Genomic DNA, 22,244 nt, shown 5'->3' with positions numbered 1-22,244 from the left:
GATACCAGCCAACAACTATACTGTAATGATGCACTCACCCGCCGAATAACAACGACCGACTATTATAACCCTCCCGCTTTCTTGCAGAGGTTGTGACGCCATTACGGACGCATCTGCCAATTGGAATAATTTTCAGCGTTGCACTCATAGTGGGTGCACGACAGTAGGCGTGCAGGCAGGGGTACATGTATGGGGATATGCGTCTGGTTATGCACATTATCACGTCACGATATGTGAATTGGCGCAGGATGGATCTTGGATCTTGCAAGAACTGCGCGTCCAGGACAAGCTTCCTAGAGTCCGTCAAGAGTGAGCTAGGAGCCTCTTGTCTCCATTATCCGAGTCCTTGCCGTCGCGCCCCCCCGCCCCCCCCGCAAGCCGTGGCCTCGAGTGTGAGCCCAATATAGTGCTACTCCATACAGGTAGGAGGAATTGGAGGGATTCTCATCACTTTATCAATATCCTCTAGGCCGACTTCGCCTTCACGCACTGTTTTATCCATCTCTGTCGCCACATCTTTAACGTGATTTCTAAGTTTTTGAACGTACTTCTCCCTCGGTGGAATATTATAGGCCCCCCTGGGTATATTGTCCACGAGGAATGTCGTATAGTGCCCTATGAAGTTCCGCATAAATTTGCGTCGCTCGGTAGCGATTCGATGATTGATAGCTTGTCTCGACTGGTCCAGGTCGATGCGAACTGTACTCGTCCGATTCGTAAACTTGTCGCATATGACTTTCTCGAGCTCCTGGCGACCGGGGAATTCCTCGTCTTCCAGCAGTCTCTGTCGCGCTGCCTGATCTGTAGTGTTGCTGACTTGGCCAGCTTTGAGGATGCCACCCGCCTCTGCTGCCACCATGAGATCCGACAGACGAGAAATGGTTATGTTTCGATCTACCTGAAGCTCGGTCAAGTGGATCGTCGTTGAGTTCAGTATCTGATTACGGATCGAGGACCATTCTTCCTTGTAGCGCTGCTTCAGGCCTTCGGCACTTCTCAGCTTGTCCCATTCAGCCTGCATCTTGAGGGCGGCGGGTATCGTTTTGACGAGGTTTCGTACACCGTGTATAGCCAGGCCAAGCGGCCACGCGGGGCTGAGAAGTAGGGTGTCGGCAGCAACGCAAGCTTGCGTGTCAGCAATCTTGGCCACGTCAAAGCTGCTCCCATCGGCGGCGCCATCAGCGGCAAATCTCGTTGCACACCCCACAATCGGCACGATGGATGTAGCGACCGCAGCCTTCTCTTCCCAGGGGAGGTCCCTTTTAAAGGCGTCGACGACATCCTTGACCCAGAACCCCACGCCCACAACAGCTACAATGCCCATGCCCGGGGATGCTTTGCTTGGTTTCATGTAGAGAGTCTTGTAGCCCTTCATCTGTGCCCGGAACTTAGGATAGAGGTCCTTAACCGGCACCCCGTCGAGAGACTTCATGTTTTTGAACCCGTACTTGGCCACCCAGCGTTGGAACAGCGACTCCGCGAAGTCGTCGGCGATTTTCTCAAGTTCCTCCTTCTGTAGTGCTGGCTGCGATACGTCCTTGACGAACGATTCCACTGCGACTTCGGCGGCGCCCTCGGCGGCGGCGCCTTCACTTGCCGTCTCCTCAAGCGGTTCCAGGCATGGCTCAAAACCGGCGCCGACGCCTCTTTTGAACATTCTTGGAAAGCAGCTAGATCGGGTTTTGACGCGCCACTGCTCACGCGGCTTGGTGCAAAAGTCTTTGATCTTGTCGAGGCATGAATAGTGAGGATTGGGCACCCACTCGAGCTGGGGCGCCTCCAAGTCCCGAGCGCGGACTTTCCAAGCGCCGACGATGCTCTCTCTGGGGACATTCCCCGGCGTAAGGAACGTGTATTTCTTGGCTTCGGTGAACTCGGGATGGCTGCTGGGGAGGTAGTACCCATCCTCAAGATTCTGTGGCGAGATCTTGAGAAAGTAGGCCGGCGTGCCGGGCCTGATCGAGCCTTTATATGCTACTTGCGCCGAGCCGGTGAGCTGGACAAAATGCGTCTCCTTGATGCCAACGGGCTTGGCTTCGACAGCAAGCTGAGTGCGCTTTAGGCCGTTGTCAAAGACGTCACCGAGCTCTTGATTTGCAGGTCGTGGAGAGTAAAGGAAGCCTTTGGCACTCCCCTCATTCTTAGGAGTCGGAATTTCAGACGCCGCCTTTGCGTCAATCTTCTCGGCACCCCGCCAGTTCGATGGGTTCCAAAAGTTGGCACCATCTGACTCCGGAGCTTCGTGGCCTGGTGGTAGGCCTGGCCCCTTTTTGGGTGTGGCTTCCTCAAAACCTGTAAGCTCACCACCCGGACCGCTATCCTCCGGTGTGAAGGTGCCGCCGTTTGCACCGTTGGCCGCCCCGGGACCACGCCCCGGGTCTTCCGCAGCAGAGGCCAAAAGGCCTGACAGTAAGAACACAAGATACTTGGGCTTCATAATGAGTCCGTAATAGCGGCTGAGACGGAACGCAGAGGTTTTTCGAAATCTGCAGGTGCGATGTCTAAGCGTAACGCATCTCATATCATTCCTCTCGGCACTTTTTAACCATGAACGATCGTTAACGTAATTACCTAGGGTCCTGCATCCCTAGCCAGGACGACCTATAAAGCATAGCGTCATTCATGCGTCTTGTAGCCTCACTTATGCGCGTGAGCTCACTACTCTCCCCACGGGAATTTAAATGCGCGTGAGCTCAAAAAAATTTATATTATGCGGAATGGCTTACTCAATCATTATATTGGAAGACGAGGAGCCGCGTAACGGCTGTAGAACGTCTTGTGGTCTAATCTTATGCGATGATATTAAAAGGTGAGCTGAGCAGCAGGGATCTAGCTTCCTTAGTCCCAATTGAAAAACTCGATTAGTACCGTCTAATTACCAGACATCCCTGCAACATCGTCCTCCTGGTGACTTCTTGCCGAGAGGAGATAGTTGAGTAGATGACGTAATATAGGGCCTACAGTTTGTCATGGGACCGTAGAGGAGAAGTCCGAGTTGCCTGATTGATGACCGGGATATTGGTCTCCCTTGATGATAGCTAGGTGTCCATTGTTAAACTGACGACGACATCACCGCGGAGATGCTCTCCATAGTCCTCCTCGTGTCCGCTCTGTAGTCAGTGTGTTCCATACCTCCCTTGAGCACCGGACAATGGAGCCACACGAGACGGCCATGGACGCCCTCAAGAACCTCACCAACAACATCCCGGGCTGGTAGCGCCGGCTCGACGATCTAAGCGGGCAGATCGACCACCGCCAGGCAGCGCTCAAACCACACGACGATAGGTCCAACCATGCCGATACCAACGACATATCCGTACTAGGTTCCCATTTCGAAGAAAGGCAGCAAGGCGACATTCCCCTTCCCCCCGCTATTCTATTTCCCTCGGGTCCCGGGAGCGCGAATCGTATAGCTCGACACAAACTCGCGAGAGAGCGCCGTCCAGGCTGCACACTCTAAAGCCCAAGGCCAGGCGGGGAGGAAAAGGCGGTCGTCGTCAGTAGAGAGAGACTCAAGCCAGACTTTAACTGCGCATGGTGACCAAACCACGAAACCGCCCTGCGGCTCATAACTTGGATGGTAAAGTGGTATCTCGTTGCGTGCCGCTACGTATGATTATAAGGTAGCTTAGCTATATCTTTTTTTTAGAGTGTAAAGATATGAAATTCACGCTTAAGTAATATATATTATACTAAGGTCAATATGTATCTTATCTCGAAAGAATAATATTAGAGGTATTAAATTAATAGTTCCCATATAACTATATACTTAAATAATATAAATGTTAACAATAAAAATTTAGTATGCCTAGTTTTCGCCGCCTCTGGCACCATTCCTATGATGGTTAAACCCGCTGAGACTCTGGAAGCAAGGGATATTCCTTGGTGTGTTTCCAGGGAAATAAATGCAGATTTTGGGCGTTTAGCAGATTGACATAGCGAGCAAAAGCACTGACCATGGCTAGGAAATCCTCGCGAGCCTCTTCTAGGTCGCTATTAGCTAGGACCCTTGTTTCTATGAGCCTGGCGACCTTCCGAAACGTTGCGTAAAGGAACGTTGCGCCGGCGTATCCAACAAACTCGGATGGTACGGAGACGAAAATATCGTAGAGGGTTACGAGGTGCTGTAGATCGAACTGCGGCTGTGTTGCTGCAATTTTGAGTATATTGTTCAACACGTTATAGCCAAGCGGCCGGATTTCGCCGTTAATGAACAACATAGTGGCAAAGTAAGACTCCTTAGAGCCCGCGCCTGAAGGTCCCCGGCCCTGATGTACCTTAAGAAGGTCGTCCGATATTCCAGACCATGACTTTTTGGTCTAGAGAGGTTCAGCACGAGTTATTGTAGAATACGTGTAGAGCTAATAAACGTACCTCGGCATGGATTTCCTCAACTAGCTCTTTTACTTCCGCGGAAGAACCCGTCCTTTCGGTAGCCAAGGGAATGGGATCTGTCGGTTGGGGCTGTGAGGCGTCCCACACGACAACCTCAATCACCTGTTTTGAGTCTTTACAAGCTTTCCACACCGAGTTCCCGACTTCTCGTAGGCGGCTCATGTCCTCGGGGACGATGTGGCCACAAGGCGCGGCTGGCAAATATTCTGACAGAGGGCCATACTTGACAGCCAGGTGCTGCAAACCGGAAAGGAATAAAGTCCCATCCGGCTCCGTGGTCCGGTCTGGAACCTTATAATCTGCCTTGGTGTACTAGAAAGACCCGTTAGGCGCACTTATATGCTAGGGACTGTTCAAATTTGACTTTTGATAACATACGATAAGTCGTTCGGATGGTACAAGGTGGTATAGGTGGTTGCCAGAGACCAAGGCATGGTTCTGAAGAGAGCGATACGGTAAATGCTCGAAGAGCAGATCCACGAGACGGGGGTTTAATTGATCGTCCAGCACTGCGGTAACTGTGGTGTCTAGCTGAGGCCATTGTATTTTAATCTTGCGTGACTGCGTATAGCTCTTGGAGACCGTCATGTTGTGAGTTGAGTGTGAGAGGCGCTTCTTGCTCTTGGCGTAGAATGTATCGTTAAGGACCAGCCTACTATATATCATAAAGTTCCTATGTCTATAGTTTTATACCGAAGGGTGGGCATCAGTAGTGAAAAGTTGGAAAAGATTCGCTTCAATTCGTATCGGGCGCAGGTGGAGGTACGTAGTTGAGACGCAAAGCGGTCACGCTCAAGGCCGATTTTGGGCCACCTGGGGTTTTGCAAAGGGCCAGTTCTGTGCCAGCTGTCCTGCTTTTGAAAAGCGCCATGCCACGCACCTGTCTCACTACAGCCCGCCACAACGCCTCACCATGCAGTAAAACAGTGCAATACGAGCAAACCTCTGGTCATATTTCAGCTTTGTGACATTCATGTTTGATTACGTATCGTTCATCAGCGGTGCTCTTTCTGACCACTTGCTCCAGAGATGCCCTTTCATCAACAGCATGTCTTTGGGCATAGAAGCGGAAGGTAGGACTGGTAAACGGGACGGTGTCCCGCTGCCGTTTGTAGCTGATGTTGGTTTAACTCCCATGTTTCACAGAGACTCCAGTACTGTATTGTACCATCTATATGCCTGATAAATACATACAGGAGTAACCTCCTTATACTACATACTCATTATATAAGGTTCGATATATAGAAGTTACCCGAGCAGGGCATAGCGGAGCCTCCGCACCGTGGCAATGAATATCGGACATGCAGCTATCTCACGTAAAAAACTGGGGTGACCTAAGAACATCAAGCAGAGACCAGTTATATCATAACGGTTTATATTACGAGATTATAAACGACTTAAAAGTACCCTTGTTGGTCTAAAAGACTTATTACCACACCGTATGTCTGACACGTAGATGCATGTGATGTCTTGCAAAAAATAAAGACAGGGTCGCATGCATGCGCTACTGAAGCTCAGAAAGACACGTCAACGCGTGCTCCACTAGATGTACGTGGCAAGTCGTGGCTAGTCTTTATTGTAGCTGCTTTCAGCACCCGAATTTGGGTTGGCTTTGATTGCCCGTACTCGCGCAAACAGTCCATTAAACCCATTGTAGATTGCACCCTTCGCCGCCTACGCGGCAAGACGCAGCACAAGCTGAGCATGAGTCTCGCATAGAGACAGACTGTAACCAACCATGGCCTCTACCGCAAGTAACATCATCCCGAATGACCCAATGCTGGTCCAGCTACTCAAAGTGGTAAGGCGGACGACAGAACCTATGATCCACGATGGATACGGCTTCGACAAAACATACGCAGATCTACTGGGAGATGTTATCCAAACGCGAAATCTCCTTCGGACCCGTTTGCCACCGGCAGCGCTGGATAGCGAGGGCCTTGTGCAGAAAAGCCGCCCGTATGTGATTATTCTGGCTAACAGCGGGTACGAATTTATCGTCGGTTTCTTCGCCATCCGGGCCATTGGAGGAGCTTGCATACCTTTGGGTGGGTAAACATCACATCTCGTACTTTTGGTACACAGCAATAATGACAGCGCTGAACAAAATGTGTGCTGATAGCTTCCGGTACTCGTTCGCACGAGATACAAGTCATACTATTAAAAGCCAACGCGATCGGCCTGCTAGCCGATCAATCACATCACAACCAAGCCGACAGCATCGGCAAGTGCATGGGGCAGACTGAGGATTCGGCCTTATGTGTTACCGTTGTCCTCATTTCCAGTGATGCGCCGCCTCTGCATCACCTCAACGTTTCAATCAGCGAATCTCTACAGATTGACCCACGAAGTCCTGGTCTGGTCATCTTTACCTCGGGCACGACCGGTATCCCCAAGGCTGCGGTGCTGCCTAAGCAATGCCTTGCATTGCAGAGCATGGCTGAGCACAACAGTGCAACTATCAGCTGTCGACCACCGAATTGGATGGGGGGCCTAGCAAATCTGCTTCAGCCCGTTTTGAGCGGCATGCAAACCCACATATTGAAAGAAGGAGCCGGCGCGAGAGCAATATGGGATACACTGAAGAACCATCGTATCACATACATGTGTTTCGCCCCGGGGTTGCTTCGACAGCTAGAAGAGATATATATGGACGAGCTGTCTCACATCTCAGACAGCGAGCTTCAGGAGTACCTCGATGGCTTCAAGAACCTGGACAAAATCACAATAGGTGGCGCCTTGGTTTCAAGAAGAACACGTCAATTCTGGACAGACCTCTGTGGCAAGCCTTTTGTGAGTGTCTATGCCTCGACGGAAATTGGAGCTATTGCTCTGCAAACGGACTGTCGAGAGTCAGTCAACAACGAGGTACGGAATATAGGGCCAACCCAAGCCTCGGCTTACCCATCGGCTAACCCCACATTTGCTCTGTCCAGTGTTCCCTTGGGTTCCCAGTGGCAGGAGTGGACGTCAAGCTCTCAGAGGAAGACCATGGCGAAATCCTGGTGAAACATACGGCCATGCTCAGCCGGTACGTGCCCCTATCATGTAACAACGCAATAGGACTCGGCGAGCGGCTGTCCGGTGAGGTGCTAATTCAGGTATTTGGCTAGTTATCTGGCGGACGAAGAAGCCACAAAAGCCGCATTCGACGAGAACGGCTTCTTGCGAACCGGGGACCTTGCGCACATCATCGATGGCGAGTTCATATTTGACGGTCGAGCAAACTCCGACTGTACGTTTTCCAAGGACTCCAGATATATAATTGTGACATGCAGTTGCCAGAATTTCTGACCGAGTTTGTAGATATACGCTTTCACCATTGTAAAATACCAGCCCTGGAGGTTGAGGGTGCGCTGACGGCTCTCCCATATGTCTCTGAAGCATATATTCTTGGAGTCCCTGACCAAGAGGCAAGACACCTCTGTGGAGCTCTCATTTGCCTGAGCAGCAGGATTTTGCCTCGAGCAGAGGTATCATTGACTCGCATCAGAGCCGATTTATCGGAGACGTTACCCCCGTACATGCTCCCATGTCTCCTACGCATCGTACAAGACGGAGAGCAGATACCGCGAACCGTATCGCTGAAGCCAAGGAAACGAGACATCCTGGAGCAATTTTTCGGAGTCAAAGACTTCTGGAGAGCCGATGACCCAAGTCCGGGTGTAGAGGCTTTAGACCACCCTCCTATACCAGTAGGGGCAACGACGCATATGTCAGACTACTGTAGGCAGTCGTGTGCGTAGTTTACTCTAACAGACACACTGCCGATTTTCAGTAGACTTACCCAACAACAAATACAAAATGTCCTTCGCGGGCCTGTCAGCGGCAGTAGCCGTGGAACTAATATAATACATCTGGCCCTGAGCCGCGACTCTGCGCAGTCGCATCGGAACACCCTGCTTGCATTGATCCATGTCGGCTTGAGGGACTGTCAATGACGGAAAAAATGACACGAAATGGGCTGTATGGAATCCAGTCACGTTAAGCCTTCTGAGACTTAAAATGGACCTTTCTTTCCGTCTACAGAGTCTAGGTAGACCAAGAATAAGTCGATTGGGTATCGCCCCGTCCTGAGCCCATGTTCTCGTCGGCTGAATCGATGGACAACGTCAATGTCGTTGTCACCCATCGTCTCCAACATAAACTTTCCATATTGCCAGTATGCACGATTATGGGCACCACTGCCAGCCTTGCTATACGCGACAACCGATTAGCAAGCCAAGGGCCTCTGTTTGGTGCTCCATGTGAGCAATGGCGTCTTACACTGAGGTAGATGTCGCAAACCGACTGAGGCCAGTTTGGATAGCATTCGCCCGTGTCAGTACGAAGACATCCTTGCCGACATGTCGCACAAGTGGCGCGCTTCTCCTGCTGCCCCGTGGGGGAGGCAAGGCTGAGGCCAGCAAGGGCAAGAAAAGAGATGACCGCGGAAATATTCATGTTGAGCGGAGTCGTAGCGATGAGTTTTGGAATTGAATGTGGCGGGCAGACTTATAGTGAGGTATTGGCCAGAGATGAGGGTTAAGTGAAAATATCGGCAAAACGAGCAATGAGGGCACTCTATTATATCACTGCTACGAACTTTTGCACAACCTATAGTAACCTGTTCGAGACAATGAAGACACAAACAATATGAGACGACGGCGGTTGGCTCGGCTAAGTGTCACCGAGCAGCGAAATCCCTCGACTGAGACTTTGTTTCGGGCGGAAGCATAGACAGCGACGTGGGGCGCTATCCCGTGGCATGCTCCGGGTGGGCTTGGGGCTGTGGGAGTTCGTGCAAGTTATCCACTGGCAGGCATTGCACTGAGATAAGAGACTGTTTACTTGAGCTTATGTACTACTGGCCTGGGGGCCGTTACCTGTTCGCCACCCGGCTCGGAATGCTTGCTTGCACCGAATCTTAAAGGTTTGGGGCCTCGACCTCGAATGCCATGCTTTCTTCGCGGCGACCGCCATACGCAGTGCCTAATTAGTGAACCGTTGAGATGTCTTTCAGCATGGATTAATAAAGAGTTCATGACTTTTACAGTACACCAGTCAACGAGATACCATGCCTGAACCCTTGATTCAACGAACTGCGTGAGCTGCACTTTTGGTCACACGCGCGAGCCGTCTCACCTCATTACACCAGATAGTGCGAGAGGCCGAGGCGAGCTGAGATGGCTCGTTAATAACATTTGTTTATCTTTGCTTTTTGTATTGCGTATTTGGACCCTAGAGGCGGAAAGACGGGGTGGTTCTGCTACCAGACGTCACTGCATGTGCATATGAGACGCTACCACGGGCTACTTCGTACAGGGTCCAGCCACACAGGCATGCCCATCAAATTCAGTGCTCGGGACTTGTCAAAGGCGGAATGTGTAACCGACGGCCGTGTGCCCGCGAATTCGCAAGGTCTTCAATTTTCAGTATCAACTATTTGGCTGTACTACTCCCGCGCTGGCTCATCCTCACCTCTTTGCATCAACGTATACTGTACGCCACTGTTCTGTACTACACCGACTACATCTTCTTCGTAGTCACCTCATTGCCCGCCCAGGCGAGCCCATACTCTTCAACAATCTTCTCCGCACAAGTCACGCCCGTGAGGTAGGCAACAGCTTGGGTGTGGCCGCTGGGCAGGACAGGAACCACACTCATGTCCGCCACCCGGAGGTTATCAATGCCGATGAACCGGAAGTCAGCGTCCACAGCAGCGTCGGCGTCCCCGCCCTTGCCCATCTTGATCGTGCCCGTCATGTGCCAGCTGGACGAGATGGTCTGTCTCCAGTGCGCCAACAGGTCCTCGTCCGAGTCGCTCTTCGGCCCCGCGATCATAGCCACGCTGTTCTTGGCGTAGCTGTCCTGCTTGGCCACCCGCAGGGCCTCGCGGAGCGCCTCAATGGCCACGCGCCGGTCAAACGGCGTCGCGAGGAACTTGGGGTCCATCTTGAGCGGCACGTTGGGGTCTTTGGACTGCAGCGTCACCTCTCCCCGAGCCTGGGCGTTGTAGTAAAACACGATGAAGGCGGACGCGTTGAGGCAGTCTTGGGGAAAGTCGGGCGAGAACCAATGGATCGGAGCGTGCGTGATGATCTCCCAGTGAGGAATCGTCTCCTTGGTTAGAAAGGCCTGCTCCTCGGCCGGGAGCGCCTTGAACTCGTCCGACGCCGTGAGCTTGTCCAGCTTGAAGTAGCCGACTCCTAGCTGACAGGCAAACTTGGACCAGGGGCCCGTCTGGTCCTTCTTCCATTGCTCCATTGCGCCATCCATGACCTTTTGGTCCCCGTAGAACTCGGCGCGGTCGGTGTCGCCCTCCACGCGAGTGAAGGCGAGCGGGCAGAATTGGTGGTCTCGCAGACCCTGGCCCACGGCGGCTGCATGCTTGGCGACGGGTATTCCATACTCTTGCAGCTGTCCTTCGGGGCCGATGCCGGAGTGCATGAGAATCTTTGGGCTATCCAAGGACCCGGCCGAGAGAATGACTTCCTTCGACGCGAGGTCTGCAGGATGTGAGCCGACGTGTTAAAAGCATCTGTCCAGAAGCATCGGCAAAAACTTACATCGTTTGCCGTTCGACTCAACACCTACGGCCTTATTTCCTTCCAGAATGATCCGTTGCACGGGTGACGAGCTGATGACGGTGAGGTTCTCTGGCCGAGGCTGAAGCAGGTCTTGGCCTGTAGAACGCAGACCCTTGGCGCACGAGTTGATGAGCATAGACATGCCGATCGGATTGCCCGAGTTGTGATCTGGGTTCAAATGGAAGCCAGCTTCCTGGAAAACATCGAGCATCGGCGGCAGGTCCTTCTCGCACTCTGCAGCATATCCGGTGTGCAGGGGTCCAGACGTGCCATGGTCCTCTGCCCTTGGACTGGCATATTTGCCCTGCAGGTCCCGAGGAAGGTCGTTGTGAAACGTCTCGAGCCTCTTCAGTCGGCCCTGGATCCTGTCCCAGCCAAACGAGTCGTCGCCGACGATGCGTACCCACTCGGCGTAGTCGTCGCGCGCGCCGACCGTGAAGACGCCAAAGTTGACGGCGCTGGAGCCACCGAGCCCCTTGCCGCGGAAGTAGTCGAGCTCGCGGCCGTCGCAGTGCTCCTGGGGCGTCGTCTTGTAGCCCCAGTTCATCTCCTGGTTCGCGACGGTGATCCATCTTTGGCCGTCGACCCGGAGCGTCTTGTCGCCGTTGTCGCCGCCGGCTTCAATGAGCAGCACTTTGGGCTTCTTGGCGGTGTTCGCAACGCCCGCTGCCACGGCGCATCCCGCTGGACCTCCTGCGCGTGAGACAATACATGGTTAGATGAACTACCTGTGATCCGAGGAGACGAGGCAGGGGGATATTTACCGCCCACCACTATAAAGTCAAACGTTGACGATTCCATTCTTGATACTCGCTCGAGTCTCGAGAATGCCGTTGGCCTTGGCTCGCGCGGAGCCGATACAACGGGTGGGAATGTGGGGTCAGTGCTTGCAGAAGAGGTCGAGTGAAACACGTTGAGCAGTGATATTGGCTGGGCCCAGGGACGTTCCGGCCGAGGAATGTTGTATCAGCGTTGCAGATCGCATGTGAAGGTTGGCGGGGAGCTGCAGCTTTTTAGGATATTCTGCACAGCACTTTTGATGGCATTTCCATGATCACCCTCACAACTAAGAAAAGCACCATTTCGGTTTGAGCACGACGCTCGTGGCTGTTGAACAGCGGTGGAAGGTTTAAGCATAGTTTCGGACAGCTTACATGCTGATTCCATATCCCCCGCGCCATCCGAGGACTGATTACAGCGACAACTCCACCGCGCCAGCTGGTACAACGAATCGTCTTGGACGTTTTTTGCGTCGGGTGTCTAGGCGGAATGGTCTATCTGAGGCGAAGCGCCTCCAGATTAAGACTACACGCAATTGATGCGGGGATTGCGGCGAGGCAGAGAGCAAGCCTAACCAGGGCGGAGTTGGTTGCACTGCCCAACTACCGGATCTCAACGGCGACGCAGCCGTCGGTCTAATGCACGACGTGCGTAACTCCGACGACAGAGACGGTCAACTCTCCAGTAGACGAGACACTTCGGTAGTGGGGGGGAGTAATACGCTTGATGGCATGCCGGGCGGTGGCAAGTCATCTGCTGCTAAATATAAAGTCATCGGCGCCCAACGAGCTTCCTATCTATTCGTACTGGTATAACGAATTGGGTGCGAACCCAGGACTCCGATCCACACGTGCTGCATAGTGCCATTCGGTCACAATAGCGCAGGCTATATTGTCTCTAGCGAAGGGTCCGATTCCAGAACATGAAGCGTGTCGATTAGCTTCATGTTCTTGGCGGTGCAGGCAAAGTCACACCGGCACCCTCCTTCAGCCTTAGACATGACCTGTGAGCTGACTTGTGCCTGCGGTTTCTTTCACCTTCAGTTTTCTTGGCTACCGCTGGCTACCGCTACTTACACCTCATAGGCCTCCTGCGATTCATCGAGTGCCCAAGAACCAGGGGCGGACACGTTCAATGTCGACGGGGTTCCCTCTAGTACACGTGCAGGCTTCAGCATCAGCCACGCAGAGGTGATTGAGTAATATGTGCAGCTTGCCTGGCGCTTGATGCTTCGGGTCGAAGTATCATTCTCCCATTACACCGGCCTTCACACCCCGGGGCCGTAGGTCGACGGTGCTCGCGGCTCGAGATGGAGATCAATATAACGGTTTGGGGGCGCTCGAAGAACACGCATATGTACGAAGTGTGGTCAGCTGAAGTCGCCTGTATGATCCAAACTTCCGTGTAATGGAGACACATCGGCAATCGCGACCCTGTGGCTCTTGTCGTACTTTCGCATATTGCAGTAAGTGACGATGGTGGCTTCCAACAGGAGGTGCATATATTGTACGGTCGAAATTTGCGCATCTCTCCAGTCACTGTCCTCGAAAAAGCATCCAATCTGCGGTCTCAATGCCAAAATGGCGATCCAAGCCGTGGTAATGGGCTTCCCAAACCCTGATAGCCCCCAGCGCAGACTGCGCCGTGCTTGTTCCGCAGCCACAAACGGGAACAGCCGAGACAACACGCAGCACAATGCAGAGCGATAAACTCTTGTGCATCGCCACTGTAAGGGCACTGAAACAGAAAAAACTGCCTGTGGCTGAGGCATCAATGCAGATTGCGTTGTGACACGTACCCGGTCAAGAGGGCAACGTCAATACCACCCACCTCCCTGGAATCGGGCTTCATTTGTACCGGCAGTGGCCTTTGGATCTAACATTGGCCGCCCCGTCTACGCGGAAGTCGGGTCAAGCGACGTATCCCAAGATGTCCTCAGGTGTCCTCGCTCTCAGCTCGTTTGCAGGCGTTCTATCTCATTATGCGATATTCGTACGAGGAGAATGGGACAAACACGCGCCAATCCTGTTCCATTGTTTCGGCACTGCACCGCTTGTCCTCGTATTGTCGTGTTTGGCTGCGAGTCTCAACAGCATTGCTGTCGTGGTCATTCAAGTTTGCTCGTGCTACGTCTCGTCGCTATGTGCGTCGATTGCGGCATATCGCCTGCTCAAACATCCATTGAGAAACTTTCCAGGACGCATATCCGCGAGACTGAGTATATCAAGATGGATCAAGGTCGCGGCCGTGGACCGCAAATGGCATCTTGAAGTGCAAAAAATGCACAAGATTCACGGCGCTTCGTTCGCATCAGTATGTTCTTGTTGTTTTCAGCCGCTTGACCCAAAGGCTAAATGACCGCGTTGAGGGCCTCGTGAGATATCGGTCAATGATCCCAACGCTATCCGAGGCGTTGCCAAATATGACCGAGGCCCCTCTTTTGACCTGCATCACCCAAGCCAGTCTCTGCTCATGATAAGGGATAGGACCTTTCACCAGCGATAGAAACGGGTTTGGCAGAAGGCCTTTAGCCCTACTGGTAAGCTATGCTATAAACTCATATATATCTACGAGCGTCTGCTAACAAGTCTGTGTAGCTATGTTGGTACATGAAGGCGATGTTCGGCAATGCTGCGAATAGCTCCTTTGTTGTCTTTTATCTACCGTGGGGCAAGCGGTGGAGATTACTGAGCTCCTACATCGGATGACTTTTGAGGCAATAGGCTTGTTTGCTTTCGGAAGATCTTTTAATATGCTACAGTAAGGCTCAACACACAGCGCGTTCACATAGCTTAGGTCCAATAAGTACCTTAGGGGACTGATGCTATGGGCGCCTTGGGCAACAATACTCTTTCGCAACCTGCCCTTTTTCCGATCTACGGTGAAAGACTGGATGTAGTGGTGTATCGAAGAAGTAGAGGAAAGAAAGAAGGTAAGTAGGTAGTCTTTAAATAGCCCGCAAATATCGGGCTGATACGTACTGAAGAGTTTAACCTCGGGTCACGACCTCTTTAGCTATCTCCTGGAAGATGACTACGCGAGTGCGGAGGTGTCGGGCATAAGAGGTTAGAGTTTGCTTCTTGATTGCGAACTGGCGGTCGTGTCGGGCAGCGACTCTACCGCTTCGGTTCTTAGTGCTCTCCTATGTCTACTCGGTACTTACACAGATAAGTTAGCGGCCCTATAGAAAGAATTAGACGCTATTAGAATAGGCAAGCTATCTCTACTATATGCTTCTTTAACGAGCGCTATATATCTTAACGGCTATATTAATAAGATACTTCGTCTTTACTTAGCTATTATAAGTAGATCATAAAGAGAAACTAGGCTATATAGTATAGTCATCTATAGCCGATTTATACCCCTATAAATGCTTATATCGATTCTAATATACGCGCTTTATTAAGGTAAAAAGATCTTTATTACTATAAGCTATATAATTCTAGTCTTAGCTAATAGGACTTAAATAAGAGATATTTTATAAGACTAAATAAGTTTATTTAAAAGCGGTAGTTTAATAAGCTTTATCTTATCTTTAACTAAAAATATTTATTCCCTTTTTTATAAAAAAGTATATTTATTTAAGTAAACTATTCTCTATTATAGAGATATATATAATAATATCGTTTATAATAATAATATTTAATATTAAAGCTATAAGTAAGATAATAAAAAAGCGAAATATCTTATAGATATTTAATTACTTTATATCTTATATATTAGCTATATCTCTTATATTTAAGCCTTAGACTTAAAAAGATTATATAATAAAGTTAAGTATCTTAGTTCTAGTTATTAAAAATAGCTCCTTTTAATACTGCCTTTAGTAGCTATAACCGCTAGGGCGCCTGCCCCTTCCCCCCCCCCCCCCCCCCTGGGGCCCTAGTCCTATTAGTATACTAACGCTAGCGTCTTAAGCGCTATCTTCCGCTATGCCTTTTATTACGGCAATAATATCCTACCCCTTTAGTTAAATCGACGTCTAAATAACGCCGCCCTATAGCTAAAAGTAGCTACCTATATAATTAAAGACTAAAGGAGTATATAGGGTTAGGGTTAGATTTAATTTACGATTAAAATAAAAGTAAATATTATATTACCTATATTATAATAATATAAATACCTTACTTATAGTTATGCTTAATCTTATTATAGACTAAGTTATAAAATATAACTTATTAATTAGCTATTTAATAAATATATACCTAAACTATTAAGTTAGTTTTAATATATAAGATATATTCCTAGAGAGGGATTTATATATTAATAGCTTAATATATACTTTTACTTATATAAATATCCGATATAACCTAAAAGTACTTAAAAAGATTCTTAAAATTAAGTTAAATAAACTTAAGCGTAACTTAATTATAGTTAGCCTTATAATATAAGTTAAATATATAGCTATATAGATATAGTAAGAATATAGCTTTATTATATATATATTTAAGGAGATTAAGTAAATATAATTAATTATAAAAGGATCTTAAAAATACTAAAAAGACCTTTTAAGACGATATAATAAAGGTATTTTAAAATAAGTATTATTATTATATATATAATACTAAATTAAAAAGGCAATTAAGTAATATAGCGATTAAAGAGCGTATTAAGCTATTAATCTAGTATTACCTTTAGGAATAGACTTAATTTTAAGCCCTCCTATATAACTTTAATATAAATATAAGTCTAAAAGATATTATAGATTTTAAAGTTTATAATATTAACTTAATAGTCTATTTAGCTATATATTATAAAGTATGCCCGCTATAGCTATTTATACTACGGTATAAAGGTAATAATAATTAAGTAACTTCTTTTAAAGTAGATTTTATATTAAAACTAAAAGAGATTCCCTTAGTTTTAAGGAAAATATAGTATATCTACTCTATTAAAAATAAATAGCTATCTTATATAGACTATATATATACCTTTAATTATATATTATATATAATAGATTATATTAAGAAGGTTTACTTATAGTATAAAGAGCCTTATACTATATTTATTTATTACTATCCCTTATATAAGTATTTAAGAGACTTCTTAATAAGCCTCGATTATTTAAAAACTATATATAGACTATATATAGCGTAAAGCTTAGGAAATAATTAATATAGCTTATTAGTAGGAAATAGTACTATAATATAAGCATTAAGGTAAATTAGGACGCTCGTATAGTAAAGACTTAAAGCTCGTTTATTATCCTTTAGGACCTATAATATATATATATATATAAATTAATTACGCCTAGTAGCTAGCTAGCTAATAGAGTAACTATTTATTAAGTATATATATTTACTTATAATATTCGACTAGTTTTATATTAGCCTATACCGTATCTATCTTTAGCTATTTTATTATGCCTATTTATCTTAATAACTTATTCCTATATATAATTTTATTAATAATTAAACTTAAAAGCGATTCTTTAAATATCTAAAGTCCTATTTATAGTAGCTAAAGCGATGCCTACTATTTAATATATAGGTAATATATAAGAGGGTTAGTAATAAATAGTTAGCCTATTAAGGGACTATTAATATCGCGTATTCTTTAATCGTCTTATTACTAATATATAGCGTATTGCAGTATATATTACTTCTATATTTAATGCCTAGTTTTTATTATTTAATCTTTATTTACCTCTTAAAAAGAATAATATATTTCCTTATTATATATCTATATATTATATTACTTTTATATAAAACGCTATTTATTTAATATATCGAAAAATAATATAATCTACTATTTCTTAGGTATGTCTATAAGCGGCTTAATATCTTATATTATATTTGTTTTCTAGCTTTAGATAATTGCCTTTTTCTCGTACTATTTAAGCTATACTAATATCGCATTCTTAACGTTAGTACTAGTACTAGGATATAAGCTATAAATATTATAGACTTATATCTCTTTACTTATATTAAAGTTCTTAATCTTAGCCTAATATAGCGTAGCTTTATACCTTTAAATCTTAGGTTCGTCCTTAATAACATTAAGTAAAACTAAGAAACGCTAAGTAAGTATAAATTTTTATACTATAAAAATATACTAGGGTTAATTAAAATTAGCTATAACTTATCTATTAAATATATAAAAGTCTAAAGCCTAAGGGCTAAGTTAAACTCTAAGGATTTATTAATTAACTATATTTTTAAGATAAGAACCTTTAACTAAACGATCCTCTTATATTATTAATAGATAGACTTAAAGCGATAAGCGAAAAAATTAGTTATAATATAGATTTAATACCCTTATTTAAGGACTAAAGTCAATAGGGTTTATAGGTATTAATAAAAGACGCTTTAAATTGCCTATAAGAGCCTAGCTAAAAGATTAAAAGTATAAGAAAATCGGCGTATTTATAGCTAAGAGCTTTTATAAGAGAGTAAAAGGTTTAATAGCAGTCCTATTTAGGAATATTTATACTATCCTTAACTTTACTATTATTATTAATATAAAGCTAATAACTAGACTATAATTAAGGAATCTAAAGATATATAACTATTATATTAGTAAGAGAAGGCATAAGAAAGAGCTATAATAGAGAGAGACAAAGGAAAGGGGGGCCTAAGAATAAAAATAGCTAGGGGCAAAAGGGGTAATAAGGGTAAGACTATAAAGGCAACTATAAAAAGGAGGAACCTTCCTAGATAGATAAGAGACATTATGCCTCTTTAGTTATAGCCAATAATACTTACTCTTTTGCCCTATTTTTATGCTTTAAATATAAGTATACTTTATTAATATAAGTATCTCGCGCCGTTATAGATTGCCGTATAGTTTTATATACTATCGTAAATATAGATATCTAATACTTAAGACTATTTAATTAGAGCCTAACGGCCTTTTTACTATACCGATATACTAATATATAAGAGTCTTTATATTACGACGCGCTAAGTAGGGATAGGAAGAGTATAAAGGGAACGCGCTCTATAGTTTAGTATCTTTCTCGCCTTAATATACTATAATAATACTCTTTATTATATAGCGGTATTTATATAATACCTATTTTATTATAGGACTTTTTAAACTAGTTATAAGTATATATATTATAAAGTACTAGGACAGAACGTATATATGCGAGCTTAAGTAGAGAATTAAGGTATATATATAACGCCCCCGAACTATAGGGTATTAAAGCCTAGCTAGCTAGCGAACTAAAAGCTTAAACCTATAAGCTTTAGTCTTATAATATTACTACCCTTACGCTCGTCCGATTATACTATTACTTTTCTTACTTAACTACTAAACTAATATCTAGTAAGTAAGCTATAATAATATATATAATACTATAAAGTATTAATAAGTTAAATATTATTAAGCTATATATTAAGTAAATATTAGGTATATTAAGATATAAGTAGGATAAACTTAAGCTTAGGATAATATTAAATAAGATTATTAAATGCTTTTATAGGTTAGGTATATTATTTAGGGATTAAGTAGCCGCTTAAAATGCTTATAAAAGTAAAGCGATATGCCTTATAGGCGCTTAAGTTAGCGAATTAAGTACGGCCTTAAGGACCCGCTAATTAATAAGTAAGCTTAGGGCTCTAATCTTAAAGTATAGCTTAGCTAAACTTTCTAGGCATTATAGCTTATATAGGCTTATTAGCCTAAACTATTATTAAATTTAAGCGGCTTACTTTTAAAACCCTAATAATATAAGGATTTTAAATAACTATAAAGCTTATCTCTTAAGAGCTATATATTTAAGTTCTTTAACTATTAATGCATTCCTTATTAATAGGCTAGAGACCCTTTATATAGTTCTTAATAAGCCTATATCGCTAAGTAAAGACTATAACTATATTAAGTTCCGCTAGATAGGAATAGACTAAAGTAAGTAACTATATTATATTATCTTTAATACTCTTATAGACTTTATTATAGAAGTATTATACTATAAGAGTATATAATTAAATATAGAGTTTTACTATTAATAAAGGAAGAAAAGTCTAGGGGTAAAGGTATTCTATATCTCTTAAAACTTTTAGCTAATTATATATTATATAACTTACTATACTTAAATAAGGTTTATAGCCTAAGCTAATATAGGGCTACCCTTATAGCCGCTTACTTTTTATTCCTATTTATATATAACGTATATATTATAGCCTTTACTTTATATTATAGCTTTACCCTTATATTATAGCTAATACTCTTATATTATACCTTTAATTTACTTTTTTATAGACTAGCTTACTATAAGTATAGACTTTAATCTTATATTTAATATAAATTAACCTATTATTAATAACCTTATTATTAATATTATTAATATTATTAATAGTAAGTTCCTTATTAATTATAACGCTAATAAGCTAGCTAACGATATTTTAATATAAATATAAATAATAGCTTTATTATTATATTAATACCTTTTTTATCGCTATTATTACTTTTCGATATTTTTTAAGAACTCTTTAACTTCTTAATTAACTTTTACTATAAAAATAGTATTTATATCATTAAGGTTTCTTTTATTAACTAACGAGAGATTAATAATATCTCTTAACCTATATATATTATTTTTTATTACGATTATAGCCTTAAATAGGTATTTTAAAGTATAGGTATATAAAAGTTAATAACTTAAAAGCTTAATTACTTTATTAAAGTTATTACTTTAATTAATAAGTCTTTTAATTAAAAATAAGTATATAAAGTAATTAAAGGTTAATATAATTATAGTTAATTTCTTAATTTATTTATATATATTATTTTCTATTATTATATAATAACTTAATAAAATAAAGAAAAGGGGCTTATAATTAAGTATAATATATAAGCCTAAAAGATAGTAAATATTATTTATAATATTAATTTAAATTATAACTTTTTTTTAAAAAAAAAGATATTTATAATAATTATTAAGTTATTAAGAAAGAATACTTTAATAGCTTTATAGCTATATAAGTAGTTATTAAAGAGCTTAAATAAATAAAAGAGATTAAAGTTAGTAAATTATTTAATAATAAAAATCGCTTTAAAGCCTTTTTTTAAATTTACCTTTAATATTATAAGATATAAAAGAAATTCTTAAAAGTCTTTAATCTTAATAATATATATAAGATTAATTACTTTAAAATACCTTTCTTTTAAGTTATAAGTATTATAGATTATAAAAGTATTTTACCTTTACCTTTAGCTTTATTAATAATAAAAAAGAATATTATTTTTAATAACTTATTAAGTAATTTTTATAAGCTTTATAAAAGCCTTATAATATTAATACTAGAAATTATAATTATAAATAAAAAATAAGCTTTTTATATAGCCTTTATAAAGGTCTTTCTTAATATATAATAATAGCTATATATATATTATATTTTAGTTAATATTAAAGCTAAGATTAATATTTATTAAAAAGATAAAAAAGGTAATAATAATAATAATAATAATAATAATAATAATAATAATAATAATAATAATAATAATAATAATAATAATAATAATAATAATAATAATAATAATAATAATAATAATAATAATAATAATAATAATAATAATAATAATAATAATAATAATAATAATAATAATAATAATAATAATAATAATAATAATAATAATAATAATAATAATAATAGCTAATTTATTAATACTTAAGTTATTAAGCTAAAGCTTAACCTTAACCTTAAAAATTATAATTATATATAATAAAAGGTAAAAAAAGATATCTTAAGTTTATTAAATACTTAAGATAATATCTATAATAATATATATAAAGCCTTTTAAGCTATTATTTATATTATTAATAATAATCTCTTTAAAGATATTTAAAAGTCTTTTATTAACTTCTTAAACTATTAAAAATAGACCCTTTAATATATTTAAGATAAATATATACTTTAATATTAATAATAAATTAAGTATTATATTAGTTAATATTATAACTTTAATTAAAGGGTTAATAATTTTATTAAGATTACTTATATAAATATTAAGTCTTATCTCGTAATTAATATATTAGACCTTTATTACCTTTATAAAGGCTTAAAGTTAATACTTAAAAATAAAGCTTAAGCTTATATTTAAAAGGCTATTAAATAGCTTTATAAGTAATAGCTTTAATATATTTAATAGACTTAATTAAGTAAGTTAAATTATTAACTTATATATTTAATTATTAACCCTTTTATTATATAATATTACTTTATTATTATTATAATACTTAATTAATAAAAGTTAATATTATTATAGGCTTATATAAGTAACTTTTAATATTAATATAAGCTACTTTATAGTTATATAATCTTTAAATACTTTATAGAGAAATTATAGCTATAATATAATTAAATTACTACTTATTAATAGCTTAAAAAGCCCTTAATTTATACTTTTTATATTATTAATTTCTTTACTTTATATCTTACTTTAAGATTATTTATTAATTAACCGTTATTAAAACCTTTAAGATAACTACTTTAAGTTCTATAACTTAACTATTATTAAAATACCTATAGCTAACTGCGCTTTAATATAGTTAAT

At 42.2% G+C, this 22,244-nt stretch overlaps 4 protein-coding genes across 4 annotated transcripts; 1 reads left to right on the top strand and 3 right to left on the bottom strand.

Annotated features, from left to right (window-relative positions):
• Positions 1-409: 409 nt before the first annotated feature.
• JDV02_005714 (uncharacterized protein) lies at positions 410-2,437 on the bottom strand (the record flags this gene model as incomplete). Its single annotated transcript, XM_047987031.1, has 1 exon — positions 410-2,437. The coding sequence occupies one exon, from the start codon at positions 2,435-2,437 to the stop codon at positions 410-412; it is 2,028 nt and encodes a 675-aa protein (XP_047843015.1).
• A 1,408-nt stretch (positions 2,438-3,845) lies between these two features.
• JDV02_005713 (uncharacterized protein) lies at positions 3,846-4,983 on the bottom strand (the record flags this gene model as incomplete). The annotated part of the gene is made up of 3 exons (XM_047987030.1): positions 3,846-4,319; positions 4,375-4,707; positions 4,774-4,983. The coding sequence occupies 3 exons, from the start codon at positions 4,981-4,983 to the stop codon at positions 3,846-3,848; spliced, it is 1,017 nt and encodes a 338-aa protein (XP_047843014.1).
• A 1,150-nt stretch (positions 4,984-6,133) lies between these two features.
• JDV02_005712 (uncharacterized protein) lies at positions 6,134-6,443 on the top strand (the record flags this gene model as incomplete). Its single annotated transcript, XM_047987029.1, has 1 exon — positions 6,134-6,443. A coding segment is annotated over one exon (310 nt), but the record flags the coding sequence as incomplete, so codon positions are not given.
• A 3,407-nt stretch (positions 6,444-9,850) lies between these two features.
• JDV02_005711 (uncharacterized protein) lies at positions 9,851-11,765 on the bottom strand (the record flags this gene model as incomplete). Its single annotated transcript, XM_047987028.1, has 3 exons — positions 9,851-10,883; positions 10,944-11,657; positions 11,729-11,765. The coding sequence occupies 3 exons, from the start codon at positions 11,763-11,765 to the stop codon at positions 9,904-9,906; spliced, it is 1,731 nt and encodes a 576-aa protein (XP_047843012.1). The 3' UTR covers positions 9,851-9,903.
• Between the last annotated feature and the right edge of the window lie 10,479 nt (positions 11,766-22,244).

Source organism: Purpureocillium takamizusanense, chromosome 5 (assembly GCF_022605165.1).
Source record: "Purpureocillium takamizusanense chromosome 5, complete sequence".
NCBI lineage: Eukaryota > Fungi > Ascomycota > Sordariomycetes > Hypocreales > Ophiocordycipitaceae > Purpureocillium > Purpureocillium takamizusanense.
This window is presented reverse-complemented; position numbering and strand designations above follow the sequence as displayed.